A 19,794-nucleotide genomic window follows, 5' to 3' on the forward strand; every position below is an offset into this window, starting at 1 on the left:
CAACTGCGTAACACAGGTCGTCTCAGAACAGTTCCTCGTCGCTTGGTGCTTTCAAAAAGGAACCCACGAATAATCGGACCTACTTATTTCGAGCACCTACCTGCCGAGATAAGAAACGAGCAATGCGACGAAATATTCAGACGTAAATTGAGAAACCTTTTGTTGGAAAACCCTCTGTACTCAGTAAATGAGTTCATGGAATTGACATTTTGATTCAGAAATTGTTTTTATTCTTATTGTTTTTATTTATTGACATTGTTTTCTTTATCATACAGATGATCCTTATTGGGAGATATTATTTAATTGTTTTTATATTGTTGTGTGTTGACGATTCTTATTGGGAGATATTATTTGTGTTCTTTTATTAATTTATCGTTTTTATTTTTATTGTTCTCGTATTTTCGTAAGTTTTGACATTGTACATTTATATTTTGGATTTTTGTAAGTATTTACCTACTTACTGTTTCTCTTATTTATTCTAATTGTATTGACAATCCTTATTGGAGCTATAATTTTATTTCATTAGTATTGTTATTATTTTCATTTTTATTATTTTATTTTGACGATCATGATAGAAATTCTTATATTTTTGACATCAATGCAAATTTATTATGTAATTGTCTTTCATGAAATAAATCATCTAATCTAATCTAATCTAATCTTCATATAGCTTTAACTCATACAGGTTAGGAAACAAGGGGGTTAAACAAAGATGATTGTGAACAATTCATGTATGTATTCTGCAGCGGTATTGATATACGGGACGAAAACTGAACGGGAAAAAATACAGGACGCGATACTTACTTAAATACGGTGACAGTCCTGGACGCCATTGTTAGTGACCTGAATCCTGATCTATGTACATACATGCAAGCATTTACAATTAAGGGGGGCTATAGCGCCAATGACCTTCGATATGAATCCCTTAGTTTTCTAATGTTTTTATAGCTTATCATATTAACAGCAACGGCTTTAAGCAATATAGTATCCCATATTTACTTCATAGTTCTTCGAGATATTTGGCATCAAAGTTGAACAATTTTAATAAATAACTTGTTTTTTGGACATAACTTTTGTGTTAATTAGTTTAAAATTAAAATCTCTGACCAGTTTTTAAAGACAAACTTACATGCGTAGATTTCGTTCATGTAAAATCTTTCACAGCAATCGAGTAACGAAGTGTTTTTTTTTTCTTTGAAAATCCGGCAAACCAGAATGAAGATAAAAGATTGAAAAACCGATAGCAGTTTGTCTTATAATTTTATTTATAGTGCAAATGTAGTAGTAACGACTAGAAACTTGTCAAAAGTCGACGAAAACCGCAGGGAGCCCCTTAAATAAATAAATAATGTAATGATTGCCCTAACTCATTAGTCCTAAACATTCATAACTTCATAATCATAATATACCTAATCATAACTGGGTCAAAATTATTTTCATTGTCTTGTTCTTTGTCCCTAAAAAATGTGGCGGAGTGTAGCTTTTTGTATAAATAAGATGAGATTTAGTTTTTAATTTTTCTCATGGTAATGGTAATGTAACCTACAGCTAAAAAGACACGCAATAGCACTCGTCGTTTTTTTTAATTGATAAAGTACATAAATACAAGCGTGACAGAATGGTGCAAAACAAGACAACGAAAAGAATTTCGACGTAACTATCAATAATCCTGATTTTATTGTCCATATTACTTCCATACATTAGAAAGGGATAACACGATTCGGCCCTGAATCGCTAATAATGTTTCGTTCAAGGAGGAGAAATCACATACATAAAAAGTTAAAAAATAAACTATCATATGCCTTGGTTCAAAACAAAAAAAGGGGAACAAAAATTTCATTATTTTCGCGCTACGACGTACGGTTTAGGAGATACAGCGCCATAAAGTTTTTTTTTCAGTCATGCAGAAATCTTTATAGGGCTGTATCTCCTAAACCGTGCGTCGTAGCGTGAAAATAATCAAATTTTCTTTCTCCTTTTAGTAACCTCAAAGTAATAATAAAAAAACACAAAAAAGAAGGAAAGAGAAAAGTAAAAAAGCGTAATGGTGTGCGAAGTAGCGCCAAAATAATTAAATTTTTGTTCCCCTTCAATACCCCACGCACTGAATAAACTATCACATTAGGGCATGAAACAATCATCTTCATCCTATTTTTGTAATTATTTCATTGCAAGTTTGAGAAAAGCACTATACAAATCTCGTCGAGAAACGGGGTTGCCGGCCGCGTATCCCTATCGACCTCGCTACGCTCAGCCGTCTATATCTACTTGCAACCCTTCGTTTCCCGTCCTCTATAGTAATGTACTATTATCTTCAACTACTTATGCCAAAATTCGCTTCCCCGAATTATTTCCCCGTTTTTTCCTTCGTTTGGTGGCCTATTGAGTGGGACACTTGAGTTGGCTAAGCTAAGAAAAAAAAGTTGATTTAAAAATTGAGTCATATCGATATCGATAACATTTGAGTCGATATTTAATTAATAACTACTTATTACGTTTTTGCCCCCGAAAACCATGATGAAACGAAAAATATGATGGTCGCGATCATTGGCATTCCTATTTATTTCCTTATAGCCCATAGTTTTCCACTACGCATATACCACGTCAATAGAGTCAGACCAAGATAAGTTGGCAGTGATCTTGACAGCCCAGACAGTGCAAGTGTTATTTTAAAAGTCAAACTTCTATGAAATAATGACGTTTTCTTAACAATTGCACAGACTGGACTATCAAGATCGCTTCAAATACATTATCTCTTTGTCGATCGTTTACCTTACCGTATTTTAATCAATAAATGTTATCTAATGGCAAATATGTGTATGTAAACGAAAATTTATTTATATATATAAAAATAATACGTAGCTGCTTGCATTTTTCACTTACAAGGTTGCGTTAAACGTTTAACGCTATAATCGGTAACATAAAGTAGAAGAGTTTGTGATGAGTAAATTCGTCGATTAGCTCAGCCCGTTCCATGGTGTAATGGTTTGCACTTTGGTCTCTGAATCCAGCGATCCGAATTCAAATCTCGGTGGAACCTGACTTTTTGTATTTTTTTTCTTTTTATATTTTCTATTATGTAGGAATTTTAGAAATGTATTATTAAATCTATTGTTCAAGTTGTTGTTCTCTTTTAAATTATAATATTCATTACTAGATGACCCGGTGAACTTCGTATCACTTACCTCTTAATATAAACTATATGTATTTTAGAGCATTATTTTCATCTCCACATTACGAAGTTTCACTTCTTCCGCGCGGAGGGACTCCACGCACAATTTTTTGTAGCTTCGCGATTCGATTTGAGTGCGTAGTCGATGTCTCCGATTGTGAACATTTTGTTATTTGTGGCAACATTATTTGGGCTGTGCGAGCCGTCATCAAAATTCTTCGATATTGGATTTCTTGGTCTTGGATTTTCGTCACGGACATTTGGGCATCCTTACTATCCTTAGCATAATAGTCTTGTTAAAATCATGGCAGATCCAAAAGATGTTATTAGCATGAAGTCGTGTCGAATATGTCTGACAAACAAGAAACCCCTGTGTCCCCTATTTCGATACAAATTGTCTGGTAATTACGCTGAAATGCTTACCGCCATTGCAGACGTAAAGGTAGGTTGTTCAATCCCTAAACTAGTGATGTACTCTGACTACTATTGTTTGTTATTGTAAAAGATTGACGTAAAGTTGTGTATGTTTTTATTTCTTGAGATTATAATGGGTTTTTCATTTGCACATAGGTATCATCAAATGATGGTTTGCCAGATAAGATTTGTAACAAATGCTGCACTTCTTTGGAGAAAGCATATCTCCTTAGGACTATTGCAGAAAGGTGAGCATTTCAATGTTTATTATGGTATATAATTAAACAAATCTAATACAGTAGGACCTCGATAATCTGTACACCGACTAATCCGAACGTTGCTGTAATCCGAACTGCCGACTGACCCCTTTCTTTGAGGGGCAAAGTCTTTGCTTGGTCAATAAATATTAAATAGAACCCGCAGACTTAGATCAGTTCTTAAAATGATTTCACATCACAATTATGTAGTGTTATGTTCCTTTGTTAATAAGTTTCTTAGTTTTTGTAATTTGGAGTCGCATTGAATATACTTTTTCAAAATACTTATTTAGGTATATAGTTGTTTTATATGTAACATACTATAAGCCGAAATCTGTAAGTCCAAACAGGGGTTGTTTTATTAAAGTACGGATTATCGATGCCCGACTGTAGTGATATGTACTTCGTAGTGGGAGTGCAGATGTACACTACCTTTGTCCGCAGGTTGTGTAGTAGTTTTCTGTATTTTAAAGCCCGTCACAGAAGGAACAATAATATACCAAAAGACATCTTACAGCAAGGTATCTTACAATATATTTTACATACTATTTGACAGAGTCCACAGACGAACCTATAATATATATTTTGGTATTTTATGATATGTTATCAATCTTAGCAAGGCATCTTAAGCCTTTGCTGTATATAGCTTCATTATATTATGATATATTTTGGTATATTTCGTCTCTCTTACAATATAGACAGTGATAGGTATAGCTTTCATGTATGGTGCTAAGATATATTTAGGTTTCTTATGGTATATTAATATATATTTTTGCTGGGTCTGTGACGGGCTTAATTAACTCTAATCACTCATACACTGATTCTTAAGTGTTTGTATATTTCAGATCGGATAAAATTCTAAGAAAAGCTGTAATTAAAACAAACGAAAATGTTCCAACCAAAAAGATAGCATTTGACTCTTTCACTGATATAAAAAGTGAGATAGCACCACTAGCCGTCAAAGCCGAGCCGAAATGGGAAATGGAAATAGAAGTTCTTGACACCTTAAATGCGCCAAAACCAATGGACCCTATCGATGGCAAGGACATAGTCATAGCCAACACTGTGATCAGGAAAGTTGAGCCAGGCTCCGAGGAACCTAAAAAAGAAACCTCGGAGGATGTCGATCTGACATGGACCAAGACTAAATCTAACAACTATGATGTAAGTTGGTTTGGCTGTGTCTAATGGTTTTTGGTTTTAGAGATTTTTATGATATAATTGATTTTACATTAAATATATAACCTCACCTACTATAGCTCATGATTACTAGACACATTTTGTTGGCTAGGGAAAAGATTTTACATGATTGCAGGCAAATTAATTGTAAATTTGTGCACTTTAATCTCAATACCATAACACTTGCACAGTCTGGGCTATCAAAATCGCTGCCAACTTAGCTTGGTCTAACCTATGTGTAATAAGTATTTTGAATTTTGCCATTGGAGGGATTTTAAACAAATGTGAGAAGTAAAAAATCCTATTTCACAATTTCATAATTCAAAGTTTTATATTTATGCCATGAGTCAGGTTTTTGAAATTCCTTTATCACTGGTTATTAATTTATGAACTTTGAACATATTTACAGGCAGAATACCTGGACGATGATTTCTTCCAAGATGATGATGATGATGATTATGTGCCACCCAAAGAGAAACAGAAAACTAAATTCAAAAAACCAAAGTTGTCTGACATCAAAGTTTTCAAGGAAAAGAAAAAAACTATTGTTAGAAAACTGAAAGTATTATCCAAGTCCGACAACTTTGAAAGCTTGGGCTCTAGTGATGATGGCAAAGGCAAGACAGCAACAACAATTACGTGCTGTAAGTATGAAAAGGATAATCGTAAAAAATTATAAGGCACGAGACAACTTGTACTTTATGGACTAAAAATAAATAAATTATTGAGCAAAACACACTAAAGCAGAGACGCTTTCCACATAGGTGTTCGGAGATTGAGCCGCCTGTTGCTATCTCTATTGCACGCACATAAGTATATTGCCTGCCCATGATGCCGGTTGTCTATGTCACTGTGCGAGCTTAACAGCAATATAATTATGTGTGTGCAATAAAGATAAAAGATGCACGAAAATCTATGTGATAGCGTCTCTTCTTTATATGCATGCCTGGCCAATGTACAGTCACGTGAGTATTGAGCCATTAGGTTTCTAGCTAACTTGGACATTCCACAGCATATTGCAACCAATTTAATATATACTAACTCACACAAACTGGATACTAGGCGACTACATAAATACGTATATAGATACATACATATATACAATACATACTTATATACATAGAAAACACCCATGCCTCAAATAAATAATGCCCTTACCGGGATTCGAACCCGGGACCATCGGCTTCATAGGCAAGGTCTATCCACCAAACCAGACCGGTCGTTGCCGGTTTAGCTAGGATACTAGATGGCTCAACGATCATAGAGTGTGATCAATGATCATATACAAACAGGTCACTATCAAAATGTCATAATATCAGAGGATCTCAAAGGTATAGTCCAGCTAAGAATATAATATAGGAGCAATAACACCTTTTACTTCATCAATGACCAGATCCGATAATGAAGAACGGCTCCCGCGGACCACCGATCCTCCTCAAGCGGCCAAAGGACGCGACGATCCTCAAGGTTCACCCCAACTACAAGCCTCGGGCAGAAACCACGCGGCTCGTCCGGCGCGACAAGCCCGTCCGCATGGTCCGCTCGGCCAAGCCCGTGGTCAAGCCCAGGGAGAAGATGGTGTGCCCGGTCTGCGGGATTCTCACTTACACTCTTGGCAACCACATTGCTACGCATCAAGGTTAGTATTACGGTTGGGCACAAGTCTTCTGTTAATGATATTGCAGTCAATGTTAAAAAGATAGTCCGAAATCTTGAGTGAGATAACCTCTCCAAATGGATCGCTCTGCCAAACCCGTGGTGAAGCCCCGGGAGAAGATGGTGTGTGATAGTGTTAAAAAGATAGGAAAACCTTGAATGAGATAACCTCTCCAGATGGTTTGCTCTGCCTTATTGGTGAAACAGAGAGAGTTGGTGTGTTCTGTTTGCGGCATACTTACTTAAACAAGTAAATATTCAAGTGCATTGCTAATATTCTTTCCAATACTTTATTTTCAAACCATTGGAAGTACCTACCAGGCTACATTAGAGTCGGCATAAATCTGTCTATAGACACCTCCGAATATTATGTATTAAAGCGAAAGTTATTTTTTCAGAGAAAAAACGATACTCCTGCAGTCAATGCACGCGATCATTCGCGCAGAAGGCGAACCTGCAAGTACATCAGAAACAGCATACCGGGGTCAAGGACCACATCTGCGAGGTCTGCGGCGCCGGGTTCTACAGCCAGAAGTCGCTAGTCAGGTAACCAACACTGGGCCTTATATGACTCAATAACTCTTCAAGTGGCATATGTCGTTTTTGAGTTTATTTCAATTGATCAAATTTGAAATTTAAATGACATAATCGGTCGGGAGTCGACGGCCTACCACTCCAAGGGATATAAGCTATGAATTGTCACTTAGGGTGCCGTACCATAGGTTCAGACAGCAGTTTAAAAAAAATTGTAGCGCTTTTTTATATTATAATACGGTAGCCTTGCTCTAACTTCATTGATTCGAAACAACAACAACTGAAGTTCCTTAGACAACTTTATGAACGCACTATTTAAAATTTATAAAACATATAATAATATATAAAACAATGATATCCACGATCTCGGGTACGCTCACATGGTGAAACTGAAATTCAATTTGTTTTGCAAATTGTAGTTTAGTGATCCAATCAAAAAGGTGACGATCCAAGATTAGGGTATCTGTCTGGTAAAAGTTTACAATTACTAAAACAGAGATGGATATCAGGAATTTCAATAGATTTCATTATCTGTTTCCAAATTTGTCTATAATGCATTTATTTAGTCTATAATGCAGGTTTATTTATTTTGTTTCAGGCATAATCTAATTCACAAAGGCGAGAGGCCCTACCCGTGCACGCTGTGCAATAAGAGGTTCATTGCAGTAAGTGATTTTTGTTATTATGCATATATATTTATCTGTTTCGGACAACATATCTTGTAAAAGCTACACTTTTTATTTATTGGAAATTTTATATTATCTGTACTAATCTCGAGCTTTTTCAATCCCATTATGTCAAAAAAAGTTTCATTTTTACCCAGTATGATTCATATTCATACTGTATTTTGTATAGTGGTAACGTAAAGGAAAGTTTCAATTTCTTGAGGAATTGTGTGTGCGATAACTTGAAGAAAAGATCATACTCGTAATTCCCCCACACTCCCACTAAGAACATAGGTGAAAAATCGATTTTATAAAGACAGCACAACCCACAACTTCATCTGTACCTTAGAAATGATTGCTGAAATTAAAAGTATCCTAAATCCTACACGGTAAATAACCCCTTGAGTCCCAGGGATCTAAAGTTGCCAACCAAAAAACGATCTTGAGGTTCAAAGGTACAATTGAATTTTGCGTCATGTTTCGTCAGTGAGACTCACGGGGTTAAAAGTAACCGCTTCTCCATACACACGTTGCCCTATTTTCCTCTATTGATATTGAAATGTTGGAAAATATTTTTACACAATCTGTAAGGCTAAGATGGTCGGCTCTTTATCATTTGTCACCATACCTGTCCCGTTCTAACAAGGATGTAAGTGCGAAAGTGACGGGCATAATGACAAGTGATAAAAATGGAACCATGCTGCCGCCGCTGATGTATTTTAACCACCATTGTTTGTCGTTTTTCTATTGTGTTTATATCCATGGAGGTAAATGGGGACTATGTTTGTGACGTTTATGTGGAGAAGCGATCATCCATTATATCTTATTCTAAGTTATAAGCTATTTTTAAATTGTATGCATTTTCAATACCTACGTCGATTGCGTCCGCTCGCGGTTCTGCTTCTGGCGTTATAGCCCGAGTGCGTGTTTAGACATCAACAATAAATTATCAAAATGCTCGCTCGCAAATTAAACATTAAACCATGGACAAAAGAACTATACAGGTACACAATTAAATACCGTACAGTGTTTCGTTCTTCTTTTTGACCAATTTGGAATACAAAGCAATTGTTAGGCTTAACGCAAAACACGGTAGCAAAAAGTCGTTAGAACTATCTTGAAGGTCCAACGGATTATAGACTCATCTATATAAAGTATGAACAGATTACAAGTCAAGTAAATATAAAGGGCCAAGCCTGGCGTGTATCTGACTATCCGAGAATGGTCGTTTAGAGTAAATCACTTCTTAGAGATAGAGTTGATAATCCGTTGGACCTTCAAGATGGTTCTAACGACTTTTTACTACATGGTCTACTGAAGTGAAAAGTAAAGATTCAGCCGTGTAAATCTATTTAAGTAGTTCAGCTGGCAAAACAACTCCACTACATATATTGAGATGTGATGATACCTGAGGGCCTACCCCGAACATCGTAAACCAAAATTGTGATAGAGAGGCAGATAACGAAATTTCGATTTTCGCGACCCTTTAACACGAAATTTTAACGCAGAGACGCCAAATTTATCTGAATTTACATTAACACTCTATTAGTAAACCTAATTCCGAGAAGTCAGTTAAGTTTGTCGATGATTATAGTTCTATTGTCTATGGTAAAACTTGGCGATTGTTCCAGCGTTGCGATCTGAACCGGCACCTACGCATTCACTCCGGCTACAAGCCATTCAAGTGCGCCACTTGCACCATGTCCTTCAACGCGAAACATCAACTGCAGAACCACGAGCGCATGCACACAGGCGAAAGACCATATTCCTGCGAAGTAAGCAACTTTAAAAACCCCGTTTACTATAGGCTTCCGGTTTGAACCGGCACATGAGGATACACAACTGCGACAAGCGGTTCAGCTGCGATATCTGCAGTCGCGTGTTTATTCAGAGCCATCATTTGCAGAATCATAAGCTCTCGCATACGGGAGACAAGCCTTTTACGTGTCAGGTTAGTGCTGATCTAAATACTCCTGCGAAATAAATAACTTGGCGATCTGAAACGGCACCTACGCATTCACGCCGGCTACACGCCGTTCAAGTGTGCCATGTGTCCTTCAATAGAAAACATCTACTGCCACAAGTGCATGCACAAAGGCGAGAGACCATACACCTGCGAAGTAAGTAATTTTACACCGTCTTCTATTGGATTCAGGTTTGAGACCGCATTCTGCACGGTAAAGTCCTGCAAACTAAACGCACGACGCGTCCAATCCTCTTAGCTTAACTACTCGCTGAGCCTTATGAGTGACACTCTAGCCTGCGTGTTATTATGATTACGATGGAGCGCAGGTACGTAGTACTTTGCTTAGCCACTGCAACTTATACCTTAAGGTACCATCTATTGCATAAGGAGTGCGCTGGTACTAGTTTTTCTTAGCGTTGGTTACAGATGCGCTTGATAAGCAAGTAGACTTATATTACTACACAACAGACGAGGTGTTAGCGATGTCCTGATTGGCTAAGATTTTGTGTGTAGTGTTGCAGTATTGCACGAATCGAAACGAAACGAATCGAAAATAAAAAAATATGGTCAATGTAGACTATATTTTTTTATTTTCGATGGATAAAAATGTAAAAAAAAAGTTTTTTTTTTAACAAAAATGTGTTGTAGTGTTGGTCTAAAAATTTAGTAGCCACAGTAAATTTACTGCCATCTTTGATGATACAAAACATGATAAAAAGTGGCGCTATCTAATAAATCAAATGCCCGATATGATGGCGCCACTTTTGATATTTAACAAATTTAAAAAACTTATCAGTGAAAGGATCAAAGTCAAATGACGTTCTAAAAGTTTTAATCACGTGTCGAAAGATGGCAGACAATCCACCTCTATTTCAGATTCTCTTCGTCTATAATGACATTCAAATAAATCGGTCTTCAAGAAACGTTAATCCCATGAATGTACCACTGTAAGACATAATGTAACTCCCGCAGGTATGCAACGTGTGCTTCAGCTACAAAGTGAACCTGAACAACCACGTGTACAAGGTGCACGGCATCAACCTGAAGTTCAAGTCCATCCACACGGTGACGGAGGACGTGCTGCGCCGCGAGATGGGGCTGGCGGGCGAGGCGCGCGCCGCCGCGCTCGCGCTGCCCGCGCTGGACGCGCCGCAGCAGGACTACGCCGTCGTGCACTAGCCGAAAACCTAGTCAAATGTTGGAAGTGAAAAAAACTTGTAATTTAATCCCTTAGTGGAATGGTGAATATTTTGACGTCACGCAAATATAAAAATGTTTTTGTAATTTTGCTGACGGAATAATAAAACGTCGAAAGAATGATACAAATGTTAAACCATTTGGAGGTTAAAGTGATGTACTGACACTACTGACATCACTAACTAGTAGAGTATGGAAGGTAGAGGCAAGGAACAGAATCTCCATATACCAAAAAGTGTCCGACAAAAAACCATAAATAGATGGCGCTACAATACCTAGAATACTTGAGAAAAAAATCTAATCAGAGACAGCGCACTTCACTCCGTCAATAACGCCTAGGTTCTTAGCTACTCTGGAGAGATTTGGAACTATTATTTATAGCTGACAGCTGGACACTTTTGCAACAGTTCTGCCTAAGGAGATTATGTTCCTTGTCTCTACCTTCCACATAGTAGAGATAGTAAACGTCATAATAAAAAACCTGTAAAGAGTCCATCTGAGTTTTCTCCAGTAGGGTACTGTGGAAACACTTTTGACAATTTCCTTATGAAAATGAGGTGTCAATTATACTGGTCCCAGCTGCAATCAAGTGACATAAGTCACATAGTTTATTTTAATTTAGATTTGACATATCTTGTTTTGTTTTTTAACGAAGTACAGCGTATTCTGGATTAAGGATTCGTGTTAATTTATTTTATCGCTGATGACTTGGCTTAGGCGGACTTCGTCATTTAACTGGAATTCCAACAGATGAGCTCACGAGATTTTTTTTTTTCATTTTTTCATGCATAAGATCCTAATGCTTAGGCGCCGAACGCCCCAAAACAATTTCAGTGATTTTCGTGGTCCTCGGGTAAAAAAGCTGAAAATTGTTCAGCAATGAGATTGAAGTCTAAAGAAGTTGTGTATGTTAAAACTGTGAACGTAATAATGAAGAAGCGTGTATTAAAGTTTATTGTAATTTTTAACTTTGCATTTTTATTTTATTCCCCTCGGTGAGGGCGGCGGGCGGCCACACTACAGGTCAAGTGAAATTGAACCGTATGACAGAGGCTTTTTTCCCTATACATCGATCGGTATATAATCTCTATTTTTATACCCCGGACACTTGTTAGAGTGAACTAAGTTCACACATTTGACACATGACAACGCTCGTAGAACGTATACGCGGATGATCCAGTCAAATTATAAATAATTTATATACAGTTATTAATATACAGTTGAATACCCTATTGTCTTACCAGTCAACCATAGGGCAAATCTGAAATGTGTCAAGGTGGGTGCAGTGGCAAAAAAAAAAACATGTTACTTCCTTTTCTATAATATATAATATTTATAATTAGGCGTAGGACGCTCTCTTTTTAATTTCATTGTATGAAATATAAAATCAACAATAATCGTTCTTTCACCGGTCTCCCTCATTGAAGTCGGTTTTATTTTCTTAAAAATTATTTAAAGTGTTGTGGTCGAGGCTGTCATTTCATCAACACCTATATGGAGCCATAACACAAAAATTGATTGATTGATTGGGAGCTCCATTAACCAATTTACTAGTCTCATCATAATGCTTTTGAACTTTGTACAAAATTGACGGAACATTTGAACAAGTTGCGGCAATCAAACTTATAGGATATATAAACGCGAGAGTTAGAAGATTGAAACAAACAATTGCAGAAAAATATTTATTAATCATTCAATCATTACATGGAATGAAGGCAAATTAAAAATCTTACGCCTAATTATTGTAACAATACAGATCACTCGTAATACATATTTTTTAAAGTAACCATCAGCTTTTTCCATATTAAGAAAAAGAGACTCGTTTTTTCACGATTAATATAACGAGTTATTTTTATAACATAAGTAACGATAAAATACAACATAAAAGGGCCCAGTGAAAATTATGGTTATGGGACCCGCTGCCATAAGAACAAACAATTAAAATAAAATATAACAAATAACCTTCGATTGGCGTGGACACGATCATCATTATTGGAGTATTAATTTCTTGTAAAAATCATATTATCACCAATTCTCAGATTTAACAATTACACAAAAATATCGTATTATTCTTAAAATACACATGCTCGGGGGAACCTTGGTTTACTATTATTTGTCGTAAAGAGGTAGACGCCAGTGGACTAAATATACCGTGTTGTTCCGTACGGAAAAGGATGCGATCCTTTACGAGTTTCTATTTTTTGCGGGGATTTAATCAGTTTTGTGTAAAGTGCATGTATGCAGGATAAAAAGTAAATATAGATCGTATCATTCACGAAGACGCGTGACTTGACTCGTAATTAAAGGTTAGATTAGACAAATCTGCCCGTCATAGTGACTGAACCGAACTATATTTCCAAACATAAAACAATAGAACGCAGTTCAGGTACGTACGTATGTAGTGAATAAACTTTTCCCACTGTATTTTCTCGGTAAGGTTCGGTTTTGTCCCAAACAGCACTGCAAATAGTGTTCAAAGCATGAAAATAGGTACGATTGGTCTTTAGACCATTTGAATCGTTTTGACCAGTAAAACAAAAAAAAAATGTGTTGTATTAAATGAAAGGGCCTTTTGAGCCGATTTACATACTTTTAACACCATTTTCAGCATTTTACTGAATTTCGGGGTATATCGCTGAGACTATATATATATATATATATAGGTTATGTATTTGGTCCGTAAGGGTAAGCATTAAATTAGCTTTTGGTTTTTTTAACTTTCTGATGTCTACAAGAAATACGGGAATGAGTTAAGCATACTATAAAATGTGTATTACCCATGACACGCTCGTATGTTTCCGCGAAAAACGATGGGAGAGGATTATTCACTTACATCTGTATTATATAATGTAGTAACCAGTGTTGGCCGAACGTAAATTAGATAGAACTGTACCCGTCCGTTACGGTTTTCGGTTCAATTTGTAATGGTTACTGGTCAATTCTAATTAACGTTCGGCCAACACTGGTAGTAATACAACAAGCAGATGCTTTAGTAAGTTGAAGTAGTATGTGATGACTTGGTTGTGTGTTGCAGCCATAGAATAGTTTACACAACAGATGTTTTAATACTTGTAGTTGAACTTCATCTGCAGCAGGTACTTGACGTTGACTTGCGCCACGTCGTATACGATGAATCTGAAGCTGTGCTAAGGAAAATATTCAATTATGTAATACTGTAGTAATACACCGTGGCCCATAATCCGATAGATTTTAAAGTTGTATTCTTGACCGCATTTAGAGACTAATAGTATTTTATACAATCGTGATGTAATACAGAGCTTTTTAGTCGAGTTCCGGGTTTAGGCAACGAAGCTTACTGAGTTGCCTAAGTAAGGTACGAGATTGATAAGCTTGATTATATCACTATTGTATACAATACTTTTTCTACGAGTCAACAAAAATAATACTTTAAACTAATAGAATCATATATAGTATGAATACGAGTTGAATTTTATTTCTAATGTCGACTCCATAGCTCGCTATTAGTTTTACCATGCGATAAAAACTCCGATGCCTAATAATTAGCAGCTGGACACAAAAATATCTCTCTAATTATCAGAGATGACTGAAATTGGAAAACCAATAGGGTGGCTTGTTGAATATTATCTAAAAAATATCCGCTCAATTCGTTCGCGACGAACTAACGTAAATGTTACGACCAAAAAGTATACACTCGCGCAGCACTACCACATTTGAGGCTACAACTTTTTAGGGTTCCGTACCCAAAGGGTAAAAAGCGGCCAAGTGCGAGTCGGACTCGCGCATGAAGGGTTCCGTACCATTTGAGACGTATTAAAAAAAAACTACTTGCTAGATCTTGTTCAACATTTTACCACTTTGGAAGTGTCTCTCGCGCAAACTATTCAGTTTAGAAAAAAATGATATTAGGAACCTAAATATCATTTTTGAAGACCTATCCATAGATACCCCACACGTATGGGTTTGATAATTTTTTTTTTTTAATTTTATGACGTATTAAAAAAAAACTACTCACTAGATCTCGTTCAAACCAATTTTCGGTGGAAGTTTGCATGGTAATGTATATCATATATTTTTTTTAGATTTTTCATTCTGTTATTTTAGAAGTTATAGGGGGGGCACACACATTTTTTCACTTTAGAAGTGTCTCTCGCGCAAACTATTCAGTTTAGAAAAAAATGATTTTTTGAGTTTCAGTTCTAAGTATGGGGAACCCCCAAAATTTATTGTTTTTTTTTCTATTTTTGGGTGAACATCTTAATGCGGTTCATAGAATACATCCACTTACTAAGTTTGAACAGTATAGCTCTTATAGTTTCGGGAAAAAGTGGCTGTGACAGAATCGGACAGACAGACGGACATGACGAATCTATAAGGGTTCCGTTTTTTGCCATTTGGCCACGGAACCCTAAAAAACGGGATCCTATTACTAAAACTTCACTGTCCGTCTGTCTGTCACCAAGCTGTATCTCATGAAACGTAATAGGCAGACAGTTGAAGTTTTCATAGATGATGTATGTCTGTTGACGTCAAAAGTTAAATTTGTGTAATATAATGTACACATTCACCAAAGGCAAACCTTGAATATATACAGCTCGTATCTGAAATCGAACAAGGTTGAATGAAGTGACCCTAAGCATCAAGCATTGTTCTATAAAAGGATACTCGTTGTAGAGCAGCGAAGTGTTGATGTTCCTGGTGACGGGCGTGCCGAGCGGCACCACGGTCCCGCAGTCCAGAGTCTTGTTCATGGCGGGGTCCGGTTGGGTACGACCCTGCCCCCACGTGCTGTGCGTGCCGGCCGGCAGCTTCTCCACGTACGTCGCGGCCGTGCACTCTTTCCTGTACACGAGATGGATACTCGGAGCCGCTTCGCACTACCCTAACTTGCCTGTGTTTTGGTCTGCCGGCGACCCAAACATAGGCAACTGCAGACCAAACCATAGGCAACTAGGGCCGGGAGACCAAGGCGAGCGTAAGCATCACTATAACACCTGTTGTATTTTTCACAACTATGTTCGAGAAAGAGACGGAAACAAATTTGTCATCTCGACAGTTGATCGCGGTGTGAACGCTTCCATTTGAACCCGTATTCCTAGTGGTCGCCGGCGAGCAGCAGGCGCTTGTGCGTCGCCACTGCGCAGCGAGCTCAGCCGGGCGCCGGCGACCAGTCGACAGTGCGTTAAAGCTCTATGGCACTGTTTAGAATTCACACTAAATATACGAGATATACTGTCGGCGCCATTTTTTTTTTAAATTCCGTCTACATTCAATTTTTACTTGTATAATTTAGAATGAAATTTTATTAAAAATTCTTTGCGAAGTTTTTGGAACGTTTCTTATCGGACGATTGGCGGATGGGGTCTAAACGAAAAAAAGTGTAAGATTTTTCGAGAACAAGTAGCCCAATTTCTGTGGCGCAGTTAACAAACAGCCGCTCAGAAACAGGCGGTAACAGCGACGATCCAGGTTCGATCCCCGGACGTCTATGCAAATTCGTTTTTTTTTTTAATTATTTCTTTTGCACTTGAATTTCATATTTTTGATTGACTAAGCGAGTGTGGAGCTCAAGCTAAGCGTGTTAGTTTCTGCTAGTAAAAAATTGTTTTCTTATGTTTATGTTGTTGTTTTGTTAGTTCTTCTCCCTGCCTGTAAGTCGCATTTCTGAACTGATTTGTAAAATTTTGTGAGTAGTTTCGAAAATTATTATTACAAAATAATAATTAAGTAAAAGTATAACTATTAAGTATTACTTAATAGTTACTAGTAGTAGTAACTATTAAGTTTTTTTGTATTTGTTAATCAATAATATACTACGTTTATCAATAATAATATACTTCATTGCAATCGAGTATACCACGACACTCACACACTTTTTTGTTTCGCATTAGAGTAAGTAAACTTAGCACGAGTGCGGTGACAGTATAGATAGACTAATTTCGCATTCTCCCACTCTAATTGATACAGTAAAAAAAAAAAAAGTAGTCTATCTCGTGCGCGACAGTACAGATTATAGAAAACTTTTGTTATCACATATATAGCGACATCCTAAGTTGAGTATTGAGTAAGCTGGGTTGACTCACATGTTGCCCAGAGCGACCTCAGCGAGCAGCATGACCCCGAGGGGGCTGCTCTTGCTGGTGCAGCAGTAGTTGGCCGACTTGGACACCATGTCGGCGAAGTAGATGCCCTTGCCGAACATGTAGCCCGTCACCGGGGCCTCCGGCGGCGCGATACGTAGACCTAGACAGAGGAAAAATAGTACAAAATAGAATACTCTTTACAGGCAGGGACGTATTTACCCTAGAGACATGTCCCGGGGCGGCGTAATAATAAAAAAAAATGTTTGCAGAATGCACAAGGTTGCTTTTGAACCGCGCGCGTCAATTGACGTCTTAGGCGGTTAATTTATATGAAAATATTTTATTTATTAGTTGTTTGTAATGTGAATATCTGGTCCGAAAAAAAAGCTTTTTATTTATTTAAAGACTTAGCGCTACCTCCCCTTTTTTCATCTAATAAATAAAAGTGAATAAGTAGACTAACCCTGCGACAGGATGCCCGCGAAGTTGGTGACGCGCGAGCCGTGCCACAGCAGGCGGCGGTTGTGCAGCTTCTTGAACGGCTTGTAGCGCTTCTCTTCGCCGTCACGGACCACTTTGAATACCTGATCAACAATGTTCACTATGACTCTTCTTATTCATATATATTTTAATATGATGCGAGAATAAAAAATCTGGCAGAATAAGCTAAACGGGGGCTTTTTATTTCAATAAAAATATGGAACATTTTAAACTTATATTAGGTTAATGAGGCACTAATTTTCAACGTTAGTACCTTAATCTAAATTATATGATTAACATATATTACTAACGTTAATACATAATTATATCACATTAACATAGTATAAGTTGCTTATATTTATCTATCCTATTTAATTAGTCATATCATCATGTTGTAAGAGCAACTTTTTCATTTTTGATTAGGCGGGTCCGCACAGAGCGAGCATACGCACGAGGCAATTTCCTCGCGCACAAACCGGTCGAGGCACATCTACATTGGCCGGCTTGTACGCCACGAAATTGCCTCACGCGTATGCTCGCTCTGTGTGGACCCGCCTACTTAAAGATGTTTTTACTACCACATTCGTCTTCTATTTATAAATATTCGCATTGTGATATAGCTAGCTACTATCATATACAAGAAAGTATTTTCGCAGCGCTTACGAGTTTTTGCTAAGAGAAGGATTTTGCAATAATTCAAAAACGGCTAAAACCCATGATCGCTATAGTTTTCATTGAAAGTACTTGTTAAGCTTTTGTTTTAATTTTTTTTTCATACTTTTTGGATCCATAGTTCAAACGACACATTTTTTTCTTTCGCGATTATTTCCGAAACCGTAAAATTTACCGTTATGTCGCCATGCTTGATTTATGTATCTATTCCAAATTCCAGCTTTCTAGGACTAACAATCACGGAGCAAATCCGCGGACGGACGGACACACGGACACGGCTAAATTATAAGGTTTTACTACGGAACCCTAAAAATGGCGACCATGGCGGTATTTAAAAGCGTAGGTACCTCCTGTAGATGTAGTGTAGGGAGGCCCGGCCGGAAACAGGCGGGCTGTCGATCGTGTTGCGTTCATTCAGCCCAATTCCCTGAGGTTGGAGCTGCAGGTTACTGTCACTCCACTCTCCTCAAGTGTTGTCGTTTTCCTGCAGAACAACACGTACCTCCTGTATGTGGAGGGTGTAGTTGGAGTGCGTGGCGGCGTGCGTGTTGGCGGTGTAGGCGGCGATCATGGCGAACTCCGGCGAGCCCTGCTCCAGCGGCACGATCTCCGCCTTCAGCTTCAGGTAGTGGGACTCGATCGGGCTCGTGCGAGCGTCGGCGTCTGCGACCCAATGTCACGTCAGTTGTGTTTATCATATAGGCAATTGTATTTATTTGTCTAATTTAAACTAAATCAATTACATTATCAACAAAACAAATATATTTTTGTTAAGATTTTTTTACATTGTAATGTAACCTTTGGTTTACATTACTTAGTCATAACGAAATTAGCGTTATTTAATAAAATTCTCACATGTCGACCCTGCCAAAAATGCCGGGGCCATTCATTTATGACCTTATACTTAAGTTAGTTGGTAATGTATTGCGTTGTAGCACGAGCAGGTTTTCGCAACTCGATGATGTAGTTGGTGGTAACTACTGGTTTTTTTCTCAGTTATTTTCAATAGGAACTGAGAAAAAAACCTCAATTATTACCACCAGTTCAAACTTGATGGTAATGTATCTTTAGATATTTAAATAAGCCAGTTGAGGGTACGTGAAAACGTTACATGATCAAATAATGTAGGTTAAAGTCAGATCGTTCAGTCACAGATCCAGGCGGTTTAGTATTTGGTTGGTTAACCAATAAATGTTGTAGCTCTCCGAAAATGTACAAATTGTTTGTTTATTTATATTTAAATACCTAAAGATACAGAGTATAATGAGAATGAGCTGTTGTTACGATTGTTACCTGATTTGAGCAGACTGTAGGCGATCTCGATCTCCAGCAGATTGTCGAGCATCTCGGTCTTGGCCTTGATGGCCTCGACGTTGTCCAGCAGCGGCGGGTTGTTCACGCCGAAATTGTGCGGCACCAGCGTGAAGAACCTACGCACACGTCGTTATTACTATACTTTGAAATTTTGATAGCGATAACGAGGTATTGACAAAATGACATATCGATATAAATGTTTTCGATACGTAGGTACTTACCTCAA

General features: G+C 37.5%; 2 protein-coding genes across 4 annotated transcripts in view; one reads left to right on the forward strand and one right to left on the reverse strand.

Moving 5' to 3' along the window:
- The window catches only part of LOC133520101 (poly [ADP-ribose] polymerase), a 214,628-nt gene that overhangs the window by 175,813 nt on the left and 19,021 nt on the right, over positions 1–19,794 (reverse strand). The window contains exons 15-20 of one of the 2 annotated variants that reach the window (XM_061854409.1): positions 19,548–19,684; positions 18,757–18,917; positions 17,566–17,686; positions 17,103–17,262; positions 15,685–15,861; positions 14,063–14,175 (exon numbers count right to left, since the gene is read on the reverse strand). In XM_061854409.1, the coding sequence (XP_061710393.1) occupies positions 14,103–14,175; positions 15,685–15,861; positions 17,103–17,262; positions 17,566–17,686; positions 18,757–18,917; positions 19,548–19,684 (829 nt within the window). In that variant the 3' untranslated portion in view covers positions 14,063–14,102. Of the gene's footprint in view, positions 1–12,708; positions 14,176–15,684; positions 15,862–17,102; positions 17,263–17,565; positions 17,687–18,756; positions 18,918–19,547; positions 19,685–19,794 lie in introns of those variants that run through there. The other variant, XM_061854408.1, reaches the window with a different exon arrangement.
- Positions 3,111–12,008, forward strand: LOC133520106 (zinc finger protein 436-like). Of its 2 annotated transcripts, none has more exons than XM_061854426.1 (9): positions 3,111–3,614; positions 3,743–3,834; positions 4,689–5,007; positions 5,432–5,666; positions 6,416–6,661; positions 7,077–7,224; positions 7,811–7,877; positions 9,685–9,828; positions 10,816–12,008. In XM_061854426.1, exons 1-9 carry the CDS (start codon positions 3,477–3,479, stop codon positions 11,020–11,022), a joined length of 1,596 nt encoding a protein of 531 aa, XP_061710410.1. In that variant the 5' UTR covers positions 3,111–3,476; the 3' UTR covers positions 11,023–12,008. The 2 variants fall into 2 exon arrangements, with proteins under 2 accessions (XP_061710410.1, XP_061710409.1); XM_061854425.1 differs by lacking the exon at positions 9,685–9,828 and adding an exon at positions 9,509–9,652 and having other exon boundaries at positions 3,116–3,614.

Source organism: Cydia pomonella, chromosome 7, assembly GCF_033807575.1.
Source record: "Cydia pomonella isolate Wapato2018A chromosome 7, ilCydPomo1, whole genome shotgun sequence".
NCBI classification, from domain to species: domain Eukaryota; kingdom Metazoa; phylum Arthropoda; class Insecta; order Lepidoptera; family Tortricidae; genus Cydia; species Cydia pomonella.